Source organism: Jaculus jaculus, chromosome 13 (assembly GCF_020740685.1).
Source record: "Jaculus jaculus isolate mJacJac1 chromosome 13, mJacJac1.mat.Y.cur, whole genome shotgun sequence".
NCBI lineage: Eukaryota > Metazoa > Chordata > Mammalia > Rodentia > Dipodidae > Jaculus > Jaculus jaculus.
Window position 1 is genome coordinate 59,705,752 of NC_059114.1, and position 24,591 is coordinate 59,730,342.

Below are 24,591 nucleotides of genomic sequence, written 5' to 3' on the forward strand. Positions count from 1 at the left end.
AATGCAGGCACTTCAAAGCCAAACCTTTAATCACAACACTCAGCAGATTGAGGTCAGATTTCCATGTGGTTGAGACCAGCATGGGCTACAAAGTGAGTTCCAGTTCAGCTTGGGATAGTCTACAGTGAGAACCTGCATGCAAAAAAAGAAAGGAGAGAAGGAAAGAAAGAAGGGAGACAGGGAGGAAGGGAGAGAGAGACAGAAGAAAAGAAACAAAGAAAGAGAAAAAAGAAAGAGGAGTAAATAAAATCCCAGCAGCACCAGATCTTGCACATTCCCATCTCACCTTGCCACTGTAAGGCTGCATGTGAAACAATACAGAGCAGGAAACACTCCCAGGGAAAACCCAAGACAGGCTGACAAGGAGTCCTATAGGCTATTGGTAAAGCTCATCAGAAGGATCAAGTCACATTGAAACAGAGAAGGGAATTTTCTGTATGTAAAAGGAGGTCTGATGCTGTATTAAAAGGTCAGTTGTTCACGTAAACTCCCATGCTTCTTGCTCTGATGTTCTAGGTCTCCAATCTAATGAATTAGGGATGTTTTAAATGAAAGATAAGACAAGACTTAAAGGGGTGATCTTTCAAATGCGTAACTTTTTAACATTTTTTTTTTTATTTAAGAGAGAGACAGATGAGACAGAGAGAGAGAATATGGCCAGAGCTTTTAGCAACTGCAAACGAATGCCAGATGCATGTGCCAGCTTCTGCATTTGGCTTACATGGGTACTGGTGAATTGAACCTGGGTCCTTAGGCTTCACAGAGAAGTTTCTTAACTTCTATGCCATCTATCCAGCCCCTCAAATGCTTACCTTCTAATGGAAAAACTGGGGTGTGCCAGTGAATAGAATCTTTAGGGCGAATTATGACCTTGCAGGACCAAAAAGAAATAAGTAACTGAAAATTGGCAACCACCTATTGTTAGCAAAACCAAAAGATATAGTGCCAAGTCAAAAATGAGTATGAATTAACAGAAAATGTGAGGTCTATCCCCCACACAAATTATGGTTTTATTTTTTGAAAAATGCCTAACTGAAATTTTTCATTTTTCTCTATTGAAGGGATCAAGAAAATGATTCTGATCCTGATCAAACTACTCGTCATCAAAATAATGAGGATGATGAAGTTGTATACTGGAAAGTCAGCTGGGGGGCTTGCTTTATTTCAGCATCTGTTGTGGCATGGAGTACATTTTTACCACTTTTATGTTTTCCACATACTATACCAGGTGAGTATAAAAATATATTTCATAAATTCTAGTAGTTCCTACTCTCAGCTCCCATTCTCAGATCATGGATGAACTAATTTTATGTGTGAATTTGGCTCCTCCCTAGGTATTTTTCTGTCACAGAGTAGCAGCATTACTTTCTAAGTCCCTATAAGGAAGAGGAGGCCAGGCGTGGTGGTGCACACCTTTAATCCCAGCACTTGGGAAGCACAGGTAGAAGGATCATCACTGAGGTCAAGGCCAGCCTGAGACTTATTCCAGGTCATCCTGGCTAGAGTGAGACTCTACCTCAAAAAAATAAAAGATAGGAAAAAGAGGAGGAAGCAAGTGTAAGTCTTAAAGAAGTCAAAAAAAACTGCATTCAAATATTGTATTTCATACCATGTATACTAATTTCTCATTATTTCCTTTTTAATATCTTTTACCCCAAGGTTCATAGCTGTCTTTTAAAAATAAAATATATTTAAATATATTTACATAACATTCTAGAACTTTTGTAGCATACAGTCACTGTTAAAATCATTGTAATGGGCTAGAGAAGTGGCTTAGCGGTTAAGCCCTTGCCTGTGAAGCCTAAGGACCCCGGTTCAAGGCTTGGTTCCCCAGGACCCACGTTAGCCAGATGCACAAGGGGGCGCACATGTCTGGAGTTCGTTTGCAGAGGCTGGAAGCCCTGGTGCCCCCGTTCTCTCTCTCGCTCTCTGCCTGCCTCCTTCCCTCTCTCTCTCTCTCTCTCTGTCACTCTCAAATAAATAAAAAAAAATAAACAAAATATTTAAAAAATTATTGTAACAATGCAACAAAGTAAATTAATGCTTGAAAAATAGACTTTTCATCTGAAAGACCTGTGGATAAGTGGGGGGCTAGAAACTACATCCATATGACTTAGTTAAGCAGGAGTCAGAATAAGAAAAAAAAAATAGATTGTATTCTAAAGAGAGAAAGAGAGGAAAAGCTTGTGACCTACATTCACATACTTGGAAAGTATGAAGAAATGGATGGGCCATGCATATAAAACAAGTAAGCCAATGGGCCAGAGAGATCGCTTAGTAGTTAAGGCACTTGTCAGCAAAGACAAAAGACCCAGGTTTGATTTCCCAGTACCCATCTAAAGCCAGATACACAAGGTGTCATATGCATCTGGAGTTTGTTTTCAGTGGTTAGAAACCTTAATGGTCCCATTAATTCTCTCTCAGTCTCTCTCTCCTTCTTTCTCTTTTGCTTAAATAAATCAATATTTTTTTTTTAAGTAAACCGGGTTGGACATGGGCCTTCTTGAGGGTACTGGTAGCAGAAACTGCCTCCAAAAATATAAGCCAGTTAGCTTAATGAAGACACTGTGGCTTCCACCCTTAGCACATGTGCCTAGCCCTCACAAGCCTTAACTGCAGTTGCAGTTTTGGGTGATACAGAGGTTGCTCCAGCAGCATGGGAGTAGTGGACAGGCATCCCATTTTATCATTCTGTATGACCTGTAGGAAGAAACCTGTTGTTTAAAACTAGGGTTCCCTGAGTGCTTGAGGACAGTAGCCATCACAGGTAAGGGATCCTGACAGCCCCAGTGTGAGGTACAGCCTTGGGAGGAAATTGTAGAAAATGGGAGGTACAGATGTTGATAATCTGACAAATGTCGGTGACCGGACTGGGGGCTTGGCCAGGCCAGTGAATGTCTCTAGAGAGATAATGTTACCCTCAATGTCTGACAACAAATCTAATCAATGGAGTGTAACTGTGGAGTTTGATAGTCCTAGCTCTGAGCCTGAGGTCAGTGAGGAGACCAACCTCTGGAGCCACTTACCTGCAGTTCTCTCTTATACAGCCTGACATTCACAGCTACATGCCTTCAGCAGGGCGAGGAATCCTCAGGAGATCTTGAAAGTATGAGTCCAGGCCTTATACCTGCACAGATCTCACTGCTGTGATTGCTTCCCACCCTTGGGGCACTTGGGAGCCACCTCTGGGGTCTGATGTGGGCAACCTCAGGAGGTTGAGAGAACACGGGCCTCTCTCACACAGCACAGCTAAGAAGAACCAGCAGAGCTGCTGGTGTGCAAAGAAGGCAACCAAGAGGCAACATCACACACCTACTCATTGCAATCTGACGACCAACATAGACCACAGGGAATGCAAAAGTGTGCAAGGAGGAGTGGGGGCGTTCGGTAAAGTGCTTGCTGCACATGTGTGAGCAACAGCATTCAGGGCCCCAGCACCTGCAATAAATTTTGAATGGATTTGGTAGCGCACCTATAATTTCAGCATTTGAGAGATGGAGATAGGATCTCCAGGGCAAGATGGCTAGCTAGGCTAGACACATTGGTTAGCCCTGGACTCAAGTGAGAGTCCTTGCCTCAGTAAATAGCGTGGATCGTGAACAAGGAGGACAGCGGATGTCAACATCCAGCCTCTACACACACGAACACACACAAACACACAGCACTCACACATATAGGAACCCACATGCATGTGACTATGCATGCATACATGCATGTACACCACACACACATGTATGTATAATGCACACACATATAGGGTTCATACATTTAGCTGGCCTTTTCCTTCCCCTACAATGTGCATTTAACTGACCATCTCCATTTATTGAGGACACGAAGTAAAGATGTTCTAGCATTTCGCCTTTCCTTCTTTTGGCCCATTATTTCCTTTTTAATCTTTTTATTACAAATAATATTTAGAATGTTATTACTTTATCATATTTAAAGGTAGTTTATTATTTTTATTCCCTTTCATTCATTCAATTTATTCTGTTTAGATTTTTTTGTCAACAATATGCAATCTATTTTAATTTGTTTTCTTTCTTGCCTCCAGTTTCCCTTTTTTCTCTCTACTAATATTTTAGTATTGTTTTAACATTTGACTGTCATTTATGTCCTTTTTGCATTCTGAGGCTCTTTTTTTGAGACAAGATCTCATATATCTGGGGATGATCATGCTCCCTCTGCCTTTACCTTCTGAGTGTCAGGATTTCATGTGCATACTATACTGAAATAATGCAGTGTAATAATAACTGGCTCACATTATTAAATATTGATTTTTGTTTTAAAACATGCTTTTATTTTTTTGTTCCTCTTGTCGTGTTTCTCCAATTTTGTTTTGAGACTTTACCATTATTTGGAAATCTTTTTTTCTGCCTTTTAATTTTTTGAATGGGGAGGCTGCTAGAGAGATTGCACAGTGGCTAACGGTGCTTGCTTGAAAAGCCCAGTTGCCGGGGTTCAGTTCCCCAGAGCTCATGTAAAGCAGATGCACGCAGTGAAGCATTTGCCTGGAATTCATTTGCAGTGACAGGAAACCCTGGCATGCCCATTTATACACACGAACACTCTCTGTCTCTCTCTCTCTCATAAATAAATAAAAATATTTTAAAAATTGTTTTATTAGTCTCTTAACCCATTTTTCCTCTGTATCATTATTCATCCTTCTTCTTTTGCTTTTGTTTATTTAGCCTTGATTGCTCTCTGTTTCTCCTCTTTATGCCTCTTTTGTTTGTTTCATTCCTTTTCCATTCCCATTCTGACCTTAAATAATTTGTAACTTTGAGCCACATTCCACATTTACTTTCCCACTTTCTGTTTCATGCTCTTTGGATATGTGTTCATGGACTTTAATCAATTTTAAACATATTGTTGTATCTTGTGTGGTTTCATGTTGTTGTTGCAGTGGTATTTTTTCTCTTCTTACTGAATAGCAAGATTGAGCCTTCAAGATTCATTCTTCTGGTTTTAAGCTAAGGTTATCTCAATATGATTGCATCTTTTCAAATGTGGCAATTCAAATTAAATTAAAATGAAGGTCCTTTGTCATAGGAATCACATTTCAAGCAGTAGCCACACAGAGATATTGGCTACAGAGCTGGAAAGGTGATATGTGGGCATATTTCATTATCAAAGAATTTTCTTTAGCAAAATAGTTCCCTAAAGGAACTTACCCTCAAAATATCACATTAAATTTTGTTTGACTATTAATAATTCTCTTGGGTCTGGATGGGTTTTCCAGTGGTTAAAGACACTTACTTAAAAAAAACTGCCAGCCAAGGTTCAGTTCCCCAGTACTCATGTAAAGCCAGATGCAAATGACACATGTTTCTGAATTTCATTTGCAGTGCAAGTAACCGTGGTATGAATGAAGGTGTGTGCACATGTGTATGCACACCTACATATACATACACATGCATGCAAATATATAAATTAAAATTGAAAGTTAAAAACAAATAATTCATTTGTCTTCCTATGAAAAACTAGCATGTCATAGAATATATGTGTGTGTGTGTGTGTGTGTGTGTGTGTGTGTGTGTGTGTGTGTGTGTATGTGTAATGTATGCATGTATGTTTTTATTAAACTTACTTGGACATGTTATAAGATTATTTCACTTGTTAATACGCAGGTACATTCAAGATAAGAGCTGTGAAAGAAAAACAACTCCCATTGTTCGACAGGAAGCTTAAAGATGTAGTATTGGGACCTTATTTGAGGGACTTGTTTCGTGCAGTTTGGGTAAAGTAAAGTAATTTATGTGAAGAAGTAAATTAAGTTGACCTATTCTCATTAGTGGACTTAAGAAAGTAACACAGCTTTCAATTTAAATGTGGGTGAAAGTTATTTCCTTTACTTATTTTATTTTTGTTTTCCATATAATGAAATGGAAGACCTAATTGGCTTATGTGCTACTGCTGAGGACTTGATTAGTGTGAAGAAGTAATAACAGGCCTTGCATTTTATCTCTTTTAATTTTCATTTAATATATATATGTGTGTTTCATATATATATTAAATTCATATAATGGTAGGTTGTGCATTTCTATTTCTTTTAATTTGCATATATATTCCATAGAGTCCATCATGGAGGGAAGGCATGGCTTCAAGCAGCTCCATGGCAGCAGAAAGAAACAGGTGGTTGGGACTCCTTACCTCCTCACATCTTTGTGAAATATGAAGCAGAGACTGGATAGGAAGTGGACTAGGCCTTTATACCCAAAGCTTTCCCTGCAGAGACCCATTTCCTCCAATTGGGCTCCCCTCCCAAAGGTTCTAAAGCTTCTCCAAACAGAATCACTAGCTAGAGACCAAGTGTTCTCATCCCTTAGCCTCTGGGAATGAATTGGTACAATTTGGGCAGGGCTTATTTCTACCAGCTGTACTTGGTCAACTAAAGTAACTAAACCCTGAAAGATGGAATGATGTTAAGGCATCTTTGCTCGATGTTAGCTTTTAATACTGGCTGTTGGCTAGAACCCTCACACATGTCCTCTCTGACCAGGGCTTCCTACAGAAAGGTAATAAAGATTCAAGGAGAGTCTTGGGAGGGATAGAGATCACATTGGAAGTATATGCGGTCAGGCTATGACCCAACCTTAGAAGTCACACAGCAGCACTTGCCTTTTTGAGTCTGTTGTAAGACTTTTTCAAATTTCATGACTTACTGGTGGACTGGTACAGTACTAGAAGTATCTGCCAAAACTGGCCTATTACTCTGATAACTTTCATGAAATATAAATGACTGACTTAAAGAAATGAAAATCTCATATATTGAGACATTGGTATAAAAAGATAACTCTGAACTAATAGGACAAATAGTGAAACAAATTATTGTAAGTTCCAATACACAGATAACTTCATCCTGATATATGCAGATCTAAAGACACTTCACCAAAGAACATTAAAAAAGCAGGCACAGAAAATGTTATTGTAGCCACGTTTCTGGCAGTAGAGAGCTGAGGCAGTGTAAGTATTTATCCCTATGGGAATGTATAAACATAGTAGTATGACATGAACCAAAATTAGATGACACTCCACAACTGACTTAGGCAAACAAGAAAAGTATGACTACATCTCAGAAGGCTTACATGTTTCTGAAACATTTTCAACAAACTACCAGGCCTAGAGGTAAAGGTTTCTGACTGTTGCAATGCAGAGCAAACTACAACAGAAGTATTCTAAAGCTACAAATTCCTTTTAATTTTATAATTAACAACTTCCATGATTGTAAACAATATGCCATGGTAATTCCCTCCCTCTCTCCTTCCCTCCCTCCACTTTCCCCTTTGAAACTCCACTCTCCATGGTATCCCCTCCCCTTCTCAATCAGTCTCTCTTTTACTTTGATATCATCATCTTATCCTCCTATTATGATGGTCTTGTGTAGGTAGTGTCAGGCGCTGTGAGGTCATGAACATCCAGGTCATTTTGTGTCTGGAGAAGCATGTTGTAAGGGGTCCTACCCTTCTTTGGCTTTTACATTCTTGGCATGTACCTGTTAGTGAATCATATACTTTTGTTTGAATAACTACATATTTAGATAATTTAGAATATGGAAGGTAAATTTTGCAGATTGATCATAATTAACATTTTGAGTGTCTATTTCTATTGACCTACCAAAATAAAATAACCGTAATGCAACTTGTATAACTTGTATCTGTTTCAGGCTTTGATGCAAAATCCAATGATGATGTCCCAAGCTTTCTCTAAAGCTTCAGAATACCTTGCTTTCATTGGTGCTTCAGAATTTATGCCCATATATATAGAAAATCAGTTTTTGTTGTCGCCCTCACTGGCAACGATGCTTACAGGTAGATTTTTCTTCTCACTGTGTTGATTTGGATTTTTTGCATAAAGTATTCATATGTGTATGTTTATTAGATATTTCAAGTAGGCAGAACACACATGGACTAGTAAACACCATTTACTTGAAATTTAAAACAGTGGCACTAGGTAAATTGCTCATTGGGTAATAGAACTTGCTGCGCAAGCATAATGTCCCAAGAGAGCTCCGGAGGTAGTCTGAGCTTGATCCCTAATACAAAGGTCAAAAGCTAGTTGTGGCCACACACACCTATTGCCTCGTTCCTGTGGGGAGCAGAAACAGGAAGATCACTGGGTCTCACTGGCCAGCCAGTCTGTTCAGAAACAGCAGCTCCAGGTTCAGCGAGACACACCATCTCAAAGGAATAACATGAGTGACCAATAAAGGAGGACATCTAACATCCTCTGGCTCCTCACACACAGGCACAAAACATGTGCACACTCATATGCATACATCACACCATAGCATACAACAGATCACATCTACTGCACTTGCATGCACACACGTACATTCCACAGGACTTTAAAAATTTTAAACTGTGAATACCTGCACTCCATCAATATTTTCAATGTATAAAAAAATTATGAGGACATCTCATACCTCCCTAACCCATTTCCCTTCCCTCCTCCCCTTAGGTAACCATTCTTCTGAAGATACATTCTCTTGAAAATGTGTGTAAACCTTTTTGCCTCTCTGTCTGTATACTCAGTGTATTTTTTTTATTTTAGTTTATTTATTTATTTATTTATTATTATTTTTTTTTTTTTTTAGTTTTCCGAGGTAGGGTCTCACTCTGGCTCAGGCTGACCTGGAATTCAATATGTAGTCTCAGGGTGGCCTCGAACTCTCGGAGATCCTCCTACCTCTGCCTCACGAGTGCTGGGATTAAAGGCGTGCACCACCACGCCCAGCTCTCAGTGTATTTTTTTTTTTTAATTCATGTATCATTTTAGCATTTTTGCCACTTCCCATTTCATCAGAAATTATTTCCAAATTCATGATCATGCACATTTATTTAGTGTATCTTAATTATGTGATGGCAGTCTAGTCTATGACTATCCCACTACTTACCCCTTATATTAACAGCTAAAGGTATACTTCAGTGGCAGAACACTTGCTTAGCAGCATATGTGAGGCCCTGGGTTTTCTCCTTGGCATAGAAATATTTTTAAGTAGCACTTTCCTAGAATTATCATGTTAATGCATGTAAAATTACCTCCAAGTTTAGCTTTTCCAAAGAATGTCATAATGAGTAAGCCTATTGCTTTCTTGTCATGCAGGTTAGTAAAAGTTACTGTGTCTTTGGACATCAAAGAGGAATTGCTGTGTACATTCTCAATCTTAGTTATTGATAATTTGGCTCTCCAAAAAGGGTTGTTAATAGAAGTGTTATGAGATTATAGCGTTAGTGGGAAAGTGATGAGTAAAATTATTTATTCTAGGCTTTTAGTGGCCAAGGATGCATGCTGTATCCTTTTGGTTAACCAATAACAAAAATCACAAAAGATGATATTTGTATGAAAACTTTATTACACACAAAACTAGAAAGAATGAATATAAAATATGTGTGCCAAACAGAAAACAAATGTTAAAGCATGCAGAGGTCTTAGTTACAAGCAGATGAATGAAGATGTTTTTATTTTTAATTTTTGCATTGCTGTACATTCCTGCTCATTGCACATGGTTACAAGGTTGACAAAGACATACTATGTACTTTGACCGTATTCCTTTCCCATCCCCTCTCCTTAAGGATCAACATTGACAATCTACAAATTTCCCAAAAGGTTAAAACATGACATCAATAGGTCTCTATGGCCATGATGTCAGATTTTTCTATTGACTATATCACATTATTGGCCACTCTGATCAATCAAATAAATACAAGCTTGGAATAAATGCATTCATTTGTTTCTAAAAATGTTTAGTAAACCAAGAATATAAGAACCAAAGGAAGGGTACCACTCCTTACATACAACTGTCCAGACAGAATTTAGCCTCCATATCCAAGAACTTACAGTGCCTAGCAATACTCACACAAGACCTTCATAATAGGAGAAAAAGATGATGGCATCAAATTAAAAGAGAGACTAATGGAGAGAGGGAGGGGATCTGACAGAGAGTAGAGTTATGAAGGAGAAAATGGAGGAGGGGAGAGGAGAGGAAAGGAGGGGAGGGAAATACCATGGTTTGTTTTCTGTAACTATAGAACTTTTCAATAAATAAATAAATATATTTATTATATATTTATATATAAATAATATATATTATGTATAAATAATATATAAGTATATATTATATATTGTTATTTATATATTATGCTTAGTAAACTAATATTAACAGATTCCAAAATGCAAACTGGATGAGCAGCAAGATTGCTCAGCGACCCATGAGATCCTGGACCGAAGTGACTGAAAGAACCCTCTGGCAATTGTGCTTTCCCTTATGTTGATATATTGGCCTTTTCACATAGCCTGACATGTCAGGCTAATTATAAGAGAATGTATTATTTGGGTATAGTGCCACATGCCTTTAATCCCAGCACTGAGATAGGAGGATCACTGTGAGTATGAGTATATCCTGGGCTAGAGAGTGAGTTCCAGGTCAGCCTGGGCTGGAGTGAGAGACCTTTCACTCAAAGAAAGAAATGAAAAGTGCTAACAGTTGCACACTCCATCTTGGCTTATAAGGATAACATTTAGGAAACAATCTTCCCTGATGAGAATAAGAGACAAAGACTCATTTCTGCCCCTGGGCTCAGTTCCTGTGATTGATGAACCCTATTGAGAAAAAAAAAAAAAAAGGCAATCAGCAGTAAAACATAGTAAAACTGCTACCTTAGAAATGCTAAGCTGCAGAGCCAATAACTCACACTGCACTGTAAGAATGCGGCATTCCTAGCATCAATTATTTGCCATCCATAATACTGAGTTAGGCTCACTGTAGTGCTTTCTAGGGTTTAATATGCCAAATAGTTAGCTGTGAGTCTGGTTTTATCCATTCCTGTATTAGTCATTTTATTTGTTGCTGAGGCAAAATACCTGACCAGAAGCACAGTAAGGAAAGAAGAGTTTGTTCCGTAATGGAGGAGAAGGCATGGCAGTTGAACACCATCTGCTACTCACATCGCATTGGCAATCAGGAAGCAGATTAAGGTCCAAAGTCCAGAGACCATAGTTCCTTGCAGATTGGCATTTAGATTTCTCAAATCTCAAACTTAACTAATTTAGTTGCCTTTTGCTGGGAGAGGTAGCAGTGTCATATGGATTATGTATGAGGACTGAAATTGATATCAAACATTCAATAGAAATATCTTTTAGCACTCTTTTTTTAACTTTATATCACCCTTTCAGTTACTACTCTTGGGCAATTTACTACCTTTACTCGCTCATCAAGATTTGTGTGCGTATGTTTGTATGCGCATGCATATTTCTATCTGTTGTTAATTGAATTCTTTAGGAAAATAGTTATCAGGGCTGAGGAGATTGCTCAGTGGTTAAGTGTGCTCGCTTGCAAAGCGTGATGGCACAGGTTTGATGAACCAGTACCCACATGAAGCCAGATGCACAAAGTAGTGCTTATGTCTGGAGCTTATTTCCAATAGCAGGAGGCCCTGGTGCTCTCTCCCTCCCTCTCTCTCTCTCTCTCTCTCTCTCTCTCTTTCAAATAAACAAGGAAATATTTAAAAATAATGGTAAATTATTACCAATGTAATTGTCATTCTTTACCAAGTTATATATAATTTTACAATTTTTTAAAGAACTTTTATTGACCAATTGTACTTTTAATCCAAAGATGAACATTTCTTTTACACACATCCCATGCAAACATACACAGTTTCCTTTTATTAACGTCTTACACTAAGGGTTTAGTATGCCAAATGGTTACACTATGGCAATTACATCAAAATTGTACTATTCTTACAATTAGTAAAATAAAATTAATATCTTACTGTGAGTTAATAGTATAACCAAATACTCTCTAGTTTTCACTTACTTTTGAATCACCAGAGCAGTTATGTCCCTATCAACAGAACCTGTCCAAAGACAGCTAGAACACTCTGAGATTTCCTGAAATTTTTAATTTCTTTTTTAAAAATTAGCTTATTTTGCACACTCCAGACCACCTATTTCTTTACACTGTTTGTCTGTCTAAGGTGGATTTCTGTGCCTTACTTTAAGTTTATTTGACATTGTACCACCATGAAGCAGTGAGTTCCCTTCCCCATGTATAAGTTTTGGTTGCCAGGGGCTGAGGTGTTCACTTCTCTTTGTTATTCTTCTTAGCCTTTGGAACTCACCACATTTCAAGTTTCATTTTCTGTGCTGTCAGTTTCCATTTATTCATGTCCAGTTACACCATCTGCATTGTTCTATCGCATAGAAAAGCAAACCAATCCTGGATATCTCTATTCCACCACCTTGAGATGGAACTTGAGTTTTTAATCTATCCATTATATTTTTATTGTCCCCTTTAATTTGTTCTATTTTTGTACACCTGTTTTATGTCATCCCCTTTTAATTTATTTCTTCATTTTTGTGGACATTTTATGTCATTTTTCTTTTTGGACCATTCTGAAATTGTTTATTTTTGTGACTTTATCAGACTCTGGTGGTTTGAATTAGATATCGCCTATAAATTTAGATATTAATGTTGGCCAAGAGATGTGGTCCAGCCTCTGCTCATGTCATGTTTTCCCCATCATCATGGAGCTCCCCCTTAGGTTGAGGGGGGACCCATTGGCGATGCCAGGACTATGGGATGGCTCTTAAGGAGAGCTTCCGACATGGGACGGAGTTTTCCCTGGGCTGTGAGCAGCCTAGCTAGAGGGGCAGGATTGGAACTCAAGAGACTCATTCCTGATTTGAGTTGTAGGACTGGAACTACAGAATTAGATGTTTGTCCTGCTTGTTTTAAATCTGGTATCGGTTCAATCCTTCTTCGTTATGTACAGTGCCATTTTTTGCAAAGTGAATGTTTATTCTGTGCCATGATGTTTTATCACTTTTTTGATAGTTGATTTTTTTGTTTGTTTGTTTTGCAGGCTACAGTTAAGAGATCTTTGGTTATGGGGATGTTTGAACAGTATTGAGATTGATAAAAACTATGGGGACATTAAACTTAGACCAAATGCACTACATTTTACATCATGTATGGTTATCATTATATGGGGGCCAGGGGTAGAATGTGGTGGTATGAATTAGGGCTCTCCAAAAAGCTCATATATTCTGGATGGTAGGTCCCAGCTGATATCAATTTGGGATCTGGAGCCTTTCTGGATGAAGTATGTTGTTGAGGGCAAGTTTATGGGGGTGATAATCAGCTTCCCCTTGCCAGTGTTCAGCACACTCTCTTACTACTATTGTCCACTTGATGTTGGCAGGAGGTGATGTCCAGCCTCTGTTCATGCCATGTTTCCCCCTGTCATCATGAATCTGCCCTGGAGTCTGTAAGCCAAATCAAATACTTTCCTCCCACTAACAGTTTTGTTTGGGTGCTTTGCGCCAGCAATCAGAGGGTGACTGCAACAAAGATCTTGTATGTACAAATTTTATCTGGTTCATGAGTGTTCTGCTATTTGTGTATTGCTATATACCTGTTAAACTTATATGCATTGCTATACATGTGAAGCAGATTAGATTGCATCCATGTATGCATTTACTGTGTTGTCCTCCTCTGAGGTATTTTCTATTCTCTTCCCTTCATCTCTCTGTCGTCTTCCTATACAAGTCTCATGCTACTTTTTATCCTTCAATGCAATGCCACATTTTACTATGGCCATTGTGGAGTCTCACATGGCTACTAATGCATATTCATTTAGATCCAGTGGGTGGATTGGCTCTTGTTCACAATCACGGTTTTAGGAATCCTCTTGCAATAATGTATAAATTCAGTCATATGCTTCACATTTCAATTTGTCAAGGATTAAGTTCAAAATTTGTCTTAAATACCACTACTAAGTAAGAATGGAGCATACCCATGGCTGCCCAGTAGACTCATGGTTCCTTTCCTGTTCAGAGGTTTGTACTTCATATAAGGTTGAGATTTATTTAAAAACCTCTCACACCTTCAAGTTTTTATTTTAGTTTGAAAAATTTGCATTTGTGCACTGGAATGATAGCTCGGCAGTTAAAGGTATTTGCTTGAAAATTGGAATTTGGTATATGTTGAAGCAGAGCAAATTATATCAACATGTGACTTTTTCATGCAATCAAATGAGGATTTTTAACTGCATTTTTCTTTTTCTTTTTTTAGGAATTCTTTTAATTCCAGCAGGTGCACTTGGCACATTTCTGGGAGGTTTCATTGTTTCCAAGTTAGAAATGTCTTATAGATCCCTAATGCGATTTACAATGGCTACATCTACCATAGCAGTTATATTTCTTTCATTGGTGATATTTGTGTCCTGTGAAACAGTGCCATTTGCTGGGATCAATGAAAATTATGATGGGTAAATATAAATTTGTATACTAGACTTTAAGATCATAGCTCAAGAACATATTTTTTTCAGGTAGTTTTATAACTATGTAGTAGCCCTTATATATTTATATCTTTCCTGGAATTATTAAATGTACAAAAGATGTATAAAACATAGTTTACTTTTAATATTAAGGTAACATAATTCTATCTGTTTATGTGACTTAAACTATATTCCTAAACAATTCAGAAACATAAAATAGAATTTCATTTTAGAATATATAGCAAATAGGAGATAGTATTATGTTTTGTAGAAAAGTAATCTTGTGTTTTTGCATGAATTTTTCTAACATCAGAGGTATCAAAGAAAGGAAATGAAGTACATCTGAACACATGCATAGAAAATATTCAAAAAAATCAAAGAACTTGGAATTGATCAATACTCTTACAGCTACTTTCTCATTGCTGAGAGAAAAAAACTCACCAAAAGCAGCTTAGGGGACTATCGGTTTTATTTTGGCTTACAGTCTCAAGAGGCAGCTTTATGATAGCAGGAAAAACAGAGAAAGAGCAGAGGCTGGACGTCACAATATTGCCACAGCAGATGAAAACACCAAAAGAATACGCAAAGTTCTGGAAAGGGGAAGCTGGTTATAACGCCCAAGCCCACCCCCATCAACACAGCTCCTCCAACAAGGCTCCATCTTCCAAATTGTCACCAGCATTTAGAGCACATGACTTTAAGAGGGAAATCTGATTCAAACCATCACATTTGACCCCTGGCCTCCATAGACTCACAGCCATCTCAATATGTAAAAATGCCCATGCAAATTCATAAAGCATTCCATATTTTTCCCTGCCAGGTGCAGTGGCACACACCCTTTATCCCAGCACTTTGGAGTCTGAGGTAGGAGGATTGCTTTGAGTTCAAGGCCACCCTGAGACTACATAGTGAATTCCAAGTCGGCCTGGGCTAGAGCGAGACCCTCCTCAAAAATTAAAAAAAAAAAAAAAGTACCCATGGGTTTTGTAAAAATTCTTTCTTCCTTCCTTCCTTTCTTTCTTTCTTCCTTCCTTCCTTCTTTCCTCCCCTCTTCCTTCCCTTCTTTGAAAGCAGAGAGAGAGAGAGAATGTGCCCATCAGACCCATGCCTCTAGCCACTGCCATTGAATTCCACATGCATGTGCCACTTTGGGCATCTGGGTTTATGTGGGTACTGAAAAATCCAACCTTGGTCATTATCTGTGTCATTAACTGCCCATAGGTTTCTATCAATCCAAACACTGTTTACACATCTCCATAGCCCAGAGTCCCTTAACTGTGGGCCTGTAAGTGAAACACAAGTTACACACAGAATGGCAAAGAGTAAACATTCATACTGAGAAAATAAGGCACTACATGGAAAGAGCCAAGGCAAGATCTCAAACAACAGGGCAAATATCAAATACTGTAGCTCTATGTATGACATGCAGGATCTGTGACCAAGTCTCTGAGGTTCAAATTTTAATGAAGTTTATTTGCAAAATAAGATGCTCCAACTAAATTTACTAAAGCTGCACAATAATGCTCCAATTCTCTCTGTGTCTCTCTGTTGGCACATTGGCTTTAGTCCCATCCAGGAGACCGAGAGGACAGCCAGAAACTACATAATGAGTTCCATAACAATGTGCACTAGAGAAAGACCCTACTTCACAAAACAAAAGCAAAAAACAAAAACAAAAACAAACAAACAAAAAAAAAACCCAGAAAAGTCTATGTAAATAAAATCAGAGATCAAAAAAGTGATTGTAAGAAGTTCTAGAGAAATACAATGACTGTTAGGAGAAAGGAACTATATACATACAAACAGTAAGTTCCTGCATACAAATAAGCAACCAATATTGAACTATGTAGACAGGGAAGACCTCAACAATCCAGTTATAGGCAATGAGATTCAATGTGTCATAAAGATTTTCCCAGCAAAGAAAATTCCATGATCAAATGGCTTAACTGCTACTGAATTATTTTTCAAATATTTAATCAAGAATTAATACCATCTCTCCTCAATCCATTCCAAATAATTGAAAGGCAAATTCATTCTATGTTATGAATACTACAAAGACATCCAAACCAAGAAGGATCAGAAAAAAAAAGGAAAGTTCAAATCACTATTTCTGATGAACATCCATGTAGAAATTGTCAACAAAATAACTCATGGACAGAACAACAGAGATGAGAATAGATAATTCACAAATCAAGTAGCTTTCATTCCAAGGATTCAAGAATTCTTTGGCATATAAAAGATCAATTGAAAAATGGTAACACATTGAAAGAATGGAGGACAAAAGGTTTATGATTATCTCAATAGCTCAGAAAAAAATAGCCCAGTAAAATTCGACATCTCTTTATGACAAAAATCCTGAACATATTAAGTAGAGGATTATATTTCGATGATGTAGAAATGGATACTTGTGACAAACCTGCAACCAGTATCATACTGAGTAGGAAAAAACTGAAATAGTTTTCAGTACTTTCTTGATGCTAGGACAAAATACTTAACCAAAAATAGCTTATATAAAGAATGGGTTTAGCACCCACCATGGCTCAGGGAATTTTGTGGAAGAGAAAGCAGAAAGAATTAAGAGCCACAGAGTGGAAGGGAATGTCCAGAGGCACTGCCCCCCCCTCCGCCCACCACCACACTTAGGATGACTGACTGATGAGCTGTCACATCTCATAACCTGCAAACTTAGGAGGATAGCAGCAATCACACTGAGAAGGGCCCTCAGAAGAATGGGGACAGGGAGGATGGAAATGATGGTGCTAACATATCATGAATTCATATGACTTCCTACTTAATAAAATTAAAATTAAACAAAAGAAAGAATGGGTTTATTTATTGCTTACAGGTTCTTTTAAATATTTATTTGCAAACAGAAAGAGAAATTGAAGAGAGAATGGACACACCAAGTCCTCTAGCCATTACAAATGAACTCCAGATGCATGTGCCACTTTGTGCATCTGGCTTTATATAGGTACTGTAGAATCAAACTTATGTCATTAGGCTTTACAGACAAGAGCGTTAACTGCTGAACCATCTCTCCAGCCCAGCTTACACTTTGAGGCAATGTTTGAGTCATGGTAAAAGCACAACAGAATCAGGGAGCCAAGCATCATATCTCCATACATGAGCTGGGAGGAAGTACAGAGAGTGAGCTAGATGCACTGGCCAGTGTCAAGGCATACCCTCAGTCACACCACTTCTCCAGTAAGGGTCCTCCTCCCAAAGGCTCCAGGAGATGAAGAATGACATGAGGCATAACCACAAATACACAAGGCTATATGAGAGATTCTACATTTAAATCACCGCACCATTTCTTCTAAGACAAAGAACAAGATAAGCATGGCCACTTCCATTGCTCTCATCGAACATAATTTCAAAAAAAAATTTGCAATTAGAGAAATCAGAAATGAGAATTATATAAAATGTAACCAAATTAGGTAAGCAAAGAGTGAAATTATTCCTGCTTATAGATAGCATGTCTTATTACATCTTGAAAAAATTTAAAGGCTCCTTTTAAGAGTACTAGAACTTATAAATTCACAGTTTTTAACATGAAAGAGCAACATATAAAAATATTTCTAATTCATAAACCATAGTTGCAAAAAGCAAATAAAATGAAATTTCAAAGAAAAAAACACCACATATATATCAAAAAATGTGTGAAATTGAATCAGGGAAATGGATGGCTACCACAATGCTGATTATAACTACATAGTGAGGTCTAGACCAAGCTGCACTAAATTGTGAAATTTTGTCTCAAGAAAGAAAAAAAAAAAGAAAAGAAAATTATAAAAATGTGATGAATTAAAGAGTAGAAAGGGAGTTTTCAGAAGCCGAGTAGGTTGTGGGAACAAGAGATGGGTGGGAAAATTATGGTAAATTAATGTTGAGGTGAAGTTCTAAGGGAGGAATAACTTCTAGTGTTCAATAACACCACAAGATAACTGTGATTAACAAAAATTACATTTTTCAAAATTACCTAACAGAGAAGACTGAATATTTCCAATACAAACAAATGATAAATGTTTCATGCAATGAATAAGTCAATTACCTAAATCTCTTCATTGTACAATATACACATGTATTGAAATATTATACTTTTACATCCTATAAGTATATACAATTGTTATTAATTAGAAGCAAAGATTATATTAAGGTAAGAATACATGAAAAAAACAATAAACCTGTAACTCGTGTGCACAGATGCAGAAGTATTTAGCAGAGGTTTTATAAATATAACAGTATATTAAAATAATTCATGGTCAAAAAGGAATCATCACAAAAAGTTTAATAATCAAAAACATGTGTCAAATTTAAGAAAAAGAGCGCTAGGGATATTGTTCAGAGATTAAAGGTGCTGGCTTGCAAAGTCTATTGGCCTGGGATCAATTCTCCAGTGTCCACATAAAGCCAGATGTACAAAGTGGTATATGATCTGGAGTTCATTTGCAGCTACAAGAGGACATTTTGTATTTTGCTTGTTCTGTCCCTCCCTCTCTCTCTCTCTCTCTCTCACACACACAGTTTTTCTCCTTGGAAATAAATATTCATATTTATAAAAAAGAAAACAATCTAAAATAATAATAACAAAAATATGTATATTAAAAGTCATTGAATTATATGCATTAAATAGTTGGATTGTATGGTATGAAAATTAAAGCTCAATTGAGATGGGAAGGTAATATGATGTAGAATGGAATTTCAAAGGGGAAAGTGTCAGGGGGAGGGAGGGAATTACCATGGGATATCTTTTTATAATCATGAAAAATATTAATAAAAATTTAAAAATTAAAAAAAAGAAAATTAAAGCTCAATAAAGCTATTTTTTAAAAAATAAGACATTTATTCTTGATAAGTTAAGAAACCTGGAGGAAGGATAGGACTTCAATTTGTTACAGACCTGTGACTTCCTACAGCTGACATTATCCTTAGCATTCATAATCTTCATGTTTCACTATTTTTTTAAGATTTATTTTTATTTATTTATTAGAGACAGAAAGAGGGAAAGAGAGTGGGTCTTGGAGAATCAAACCTGGGTCCTTAGGCTTCGTAGATATGTGCCTTAACTGCTAAGCCATCTCCCCAGCCCGATGTTTTACTATTTTGATGCATTAAACCTCTGTGTTGTGGCTTTAGTTGGAGCTCTGGGAAGATTAGGCTTAGTTAATACAATAAGGATGAAGGTCCCAATATCAAATTAGTGTTCTTATAAGTAGAAATGAACAGAGACCTCCTTGTTACTCAATTAGGACACACTGGAAAATGGCTATTCACAATCCCGGAAGACAGCTTTTATTAAATATGGAATCTACTCCTCTGACATTTTGATCCTTTACTTCTCAGGCCCTAGAAATAAATGATAAATGGTTCCTAATATTAAATCAGGCAGACTATATTGAGAAGGTAAAGCACCGAATGATCAGAAACACAGGGATGTTTACTTTTTAATACTTTTTTCACATTGTACTGGAAGTTTTATTCATTATAATAATGAAAGTAATAGATATTCAATCTAGGGCTGGAGATATGGCTCATTGTTAAGGTGCTTGCTTGCAAAGCATAATGACTTGAGTTAGATTCACCAGTGCCCACATAAAGCCAGATGCATGAGGTGGTGCATGCATCTGGAGCTTGTTACAGAGTCTGGAGGCTCTGGCACACCCATTTTGTCTGTCTCTCTCTCTTCTCTCTCTCTCTCTTTGCTTCCAAATAAATAAATATTTTTAAAAAGATATTCAATCTGAGTAAAGGACAATTTGAATAAATGACATTTAGAGAATTGTGCTTATTTGAAGATATGATAACCTATATAGAAAACTTAAAATGCACTATAATTGATAAAATAAGTTCAGCCAACTTGCTCAATACAAGCTCAACACACAAGAGTCTATGATGTTCTGAATCTGGGGCTATAGCTCGTTAATGCACTATAGTGAATATGACTTTGGGTTTATTTCCCAGCACAGTGAAATCAATAGTATTCTATATGCTACCTAAGAACAAGGAGTAATTAATTTTAAAAGTAATACCATTGACCATAGTATCAAAAAAACTCATTTGAGAAAATTATATAAAGGAATATAAGCTATTTTCACATAGCATCCAAAACAACTAGAATGAATTTTATAATACGATTCCAATAGTATTAAAACTTTAAAGGTAAATCAGATAAAATACATGAGTAACCCATATACTGATTATTACAATACCCTGATGAGAACAAGGAAGGACATCATTTTTAAAATGGAGAGATAGCCCACGTTCATAGATTGGAAAACTCATTAATATTGCTTGTGATGTATTCAAGGCAGTTCCAGTGAAAATACCAGCAGGCTGTTGTTTAAGATATTTGCAACATAACTTTTAGATGGATATTGATATGAGAGGAACTAAAAAAGCCAAAAATGCTTAAATAAAATTAAGACTAACCCTATATGCTTTCAATACTTGTTATGTTAATCAAGAAAATGATAAAATACATCAATGGAATAAAATGTGGTTCCTATGGAAACAAAACCATATGTAAATGGGGGGTTAATCTTTGCAAGGTGTTTATACAATGCTATTCAAGCTGAATAAAGGGCAATTTGAATAAATGACATTAGGGAGACACATAGTCATTTTAAAACAATGATACTAGAGCCACTATATAGCCAAATATGAACAACTGAGCTCTGATTCCTACCTTGTACATATAAAAATAATTCAAAATAAACCACAGATATAAATATAAAATGTGATACTCTAAGAATATGAGAGAAAATCTTTTTTTACTTGGATATGGCAAGGATTTTTCACATGACAGTAAAATGTGTAACAGAGAGAAAGAAAATAGTAAGTTGGACTTTGTCAGAATTAAAATCTGCTTCTCAAATAATTTGTTTAGGTATAGAAAAACAAGCCATAGACTAGAAAAACATTTGAAAATTATATATTTGTATATCATGTATATTAAATATATACATATATGTACTCGTTTCAAGAATACATAAAACATGCAATGCTTAGTATTAAGAAAACAACAGGTCTAGAGAGATGGCTTAGTGGTTAAGGTGCAAAGCCAAAGGACCCAGGTTTGATTCCCCAGTATCCACCTAAGCCAGACGCACAAGGTGGCACATGCGTTTGGAGTTTGTTTGCAGTAGTTGAAGGCTCTGGGCATGCCCATTCTCTTTATATATCTGTCTCTCTCTTTCAAATAAACAAAAATAAAATCTTAAAAGTTGTAAGAAAATAACAAAAAATAGCCAAGTACAAACCATCAAATAAAATACACACAGAGACGGAGAGCAATCAGGTGGAAATAAATTCAGTATCACTAGTAAGTAAGAAAACATTTATCAAAAAGCACAATATGAAATTATTGTACCCATATTAGAATTTTTATAGTTAATGAGGAGATCATATTAAGTTTTGGGGAGAAATGTGAATTATTGAAGCTCTTATCTATTACTGGAAGAAATATAACACTCAGATACTTTAGAAAACTGAAAGTTTCTTTAAAGTTTAAATGAGCACTTACCACATGATTCAAGCATTTAAAAAAAATATTTTCCCAAGAACCATGAAATAATATGACATTCAAACAATAGTTGGAAAGATAGCTCAGCAGTTAAAGGTACTTGCTTGCAAAGCTTGCTGACCCAGGTTTGATTCCCCAGTATCCAGGTAAAGCTAGATGCTCAGATAGCAAATAGAGTCCATTTATATGGAAAAAAAAAAGAAAGTACAAAGACTGGATGATGGCTTTTCAAAAACCACAAATAAATGGATAGCAGCAGAAGGTAAATAAGCAAATAGCAATGGGGAAAAGCAACATTTGGGAGTAAGGGTTATGTTTTTAACATAACTCCAGGAATAAATTCACAAAAGACATGTATTAAAAAATTCAAGTGGGGCTGGAGAGATGGCTTAGCAGGTAAGTGCTTGCTTGTGAAGCCTAAGGACCCTGGTTCGGGGCTCGATTCCCTATGACCCATATTAGCCTGATGCACAAGGGGGCACACGAGACTGGAGTTCATCTGCAGTGGCTGGAGGCCCTGGCGCTCCCATTCTCTCTCTGTCTCTCTCTCTCTGCCTCTTTCTCCCTCTGTCTGTTGCTCTCAAATAAATAAATAAAAGTAAACAAAATTTTTAAAAAATTCAAGTGGCTCACTCTTAAATATGTGTTTATTATATCTTAGTTATGCTTAAGTAAATCTGTTAAAAGAAAATGACTCCAATAAGAATATTTTATAGATCTCATGCATTAATAAAACATGATGCCTTATGATTATGATTCTTCTTAATTTAATAGAACAGGTGAACTGGGAAACCTCACAGCTCCTTGCAATGCGCACTGTGGTTGCTCCTCTTCCATCTACTCTTCAGTATGTGGAAGGGATGAGGTGGAATATTTCTCTCCCTGTTTTGCAGGCTGTGTCATGTCTAAACATATAAATGAAAGAAAGGTAATTCTTTTTGCATTTACATTTTCAATAATATGTTCAAATTGTAGGTAGTGATCATATTTTATTCCTGGCTCACTACAAAATTGTTCTTTCTTATTTTCCTTTCTGAAGTTTAAAAACAAAGAAAGAATATTTGTCTTATGTTTCCATAATTTTTAAAAAGGGTCATTTATGAGAACTGAGAGTGGAAGAAATTTTCACTAAAATTTTCCCACTTGTATTTCCTCATCTAAATGTGATAATACTAAAAGGCGAATGACTGTGAACTAGCCCTGGCAATTGAAAAGAGAAGTAGTCCAACCACTTCTGTGATGTGTTTGCAGATCATAATGCTGCATCTCCCAAAGATCTGAACATAATCTCTCACCCAACACCACGCTGGTGACTATGATACGATACTTTGGGTGTCTTTCACTTAGTTTTTCCTTATGCTTTGGAATTTGAGAGGCCTACTGTCTATCTCCTTGCTACTTCTCTTATTTCTCCCTCACATTAACTCATTTATGGTGATCACTTCCTTTTTTAATCATTATTTTTCTAGTACTTGGGTTTGACCCCAGGGGTTTCCACATGTTAGATATTTTCTCTACCTCCGAGCAATATTTCCAGTCCCTAGATTCTCTTTGCACAGCAGATATCAATAAAAATAGATGGCTTTTACAAAGAGCATCAGAAATTCCAGAAAAGTAAGAGAAGATTCATCTGTTACAAGAAGTGGGTCTACTATTGTCTGACTCTGAGTTGGGTTAACTTTTCATATTTCAAGATACTAATTTTTTAAATATTCTATTTTTATTTATTTACTTGAGAGAGACGGAGAGAGAGAATGGGTGCACCAGGGCCTCCAGCCACTGCAAGCAAACTCCAAATTCTTGTGCATCTGGCTTATGTTGGTCCTAGGGAACGGAACCTGGATCCTTTGGCTTTAGCGGCAAATGCCTTAACCACTAACCCGTCTTTCCAGCCTGGTTTGTATCTTTTAAGTGGCATGCAAATATGGAATCAGGCTCTAAAATTTCTATTTCTTTTCTTCTGTTTGTTAGGATTTCTGAAGGGGAAAGAATCATAAAGATGTATATTTACCAATGCATAAGCATTATCCCTCCGCCATAGAGTCTATGATAATATAACTTGAGGTTTTTTGTTAACCATTAATATAAAAATGTTTATTTCAAGATATTGATAAGGTGCTGGAGAAATGGCTCAGCAGTTAAAACACTGGCCTACAAAGTCTAGGGACCTAGGTTCAATTGTCCAATATCCACATAAAGCCAGATGCACAAATTAGTACATGGATCTGTAGTTCATTTGCAGTGGCTGGAGGCCCTGGATCACCCAGTTTCTCTATATCTCTGATTCTCTGTCACACATAAATAAATAAATAAAATATTTAAAAATATCAACAAAAATTTATAAGACTCATTCTCCTTAAATGTTATATGGTAAGCCAGGCATAGTGGTGCATGCCTTTCATCACAGCATTCAGGAGGCAGAGGTAAGAGGAACACAGTGAGTTTGAGGCCACCCTCAGGTTACAGAGTGAACTCCAGATCCGCCTAGGCTGGAGCAAGATCCAACTTGAATAACAAAACAAAAAAAAAGTTATATGTTAAAACGATTTTTTAAAACTTTATGGGCTGGAGAGATGGCTCAGAGGCTAAAGCACTTGTTTCCAGAGCCTAATGACCTCGAACGACCTGGAATGACCTGGGTTTGATTCCACAGTACCCACATAAGCCAGATGCACAAAGTGGCAGCTCATTTGCAGTGGCTAGAGGCCCAGCCACACCCATTCTCTCTCACCCTCCTTCTCTCCCCCGATGCCCTCTCTCTGCATATAAATAAATAAAAAGAAACTGGGA

General features: G+C 36.9%; 1 protein-coding gene across 1 annotated transcript in view; it reads left to right on the top strand.

The window, feature by feature from the left end:
* LOC101610300 (solute carrier organic anion transporter family member 6A1) overlaps positions 1-24,591 on the top strand; it is a 132,074-nt gene that overhangs the window by 33,029 nt on the left and 74,454 nt on the right. The window contains exons 6-10 of the mRNA XM_045132150.1: positions 1,062-1,228; positions 5,628-5,737; positions 7,664-7,808; positions 14,075-14,270; positions 22,576-22,729. Of these exons, the coding sequence (XP_044988085.1) occupies positions 1,062-1,228; positions 5,628-5,737; positions 7,664-7,808; positions 14,075-14,270; positions 22,576-22,729 (772 nt within the window). The remainder of the gene's footprint in view (positions 1-1,061; positions 1,229-5,627; positions 5,738-7,663; positions 7,809-14,074; positions 14,271-22,575; positions 22,730-24,591) is intronic.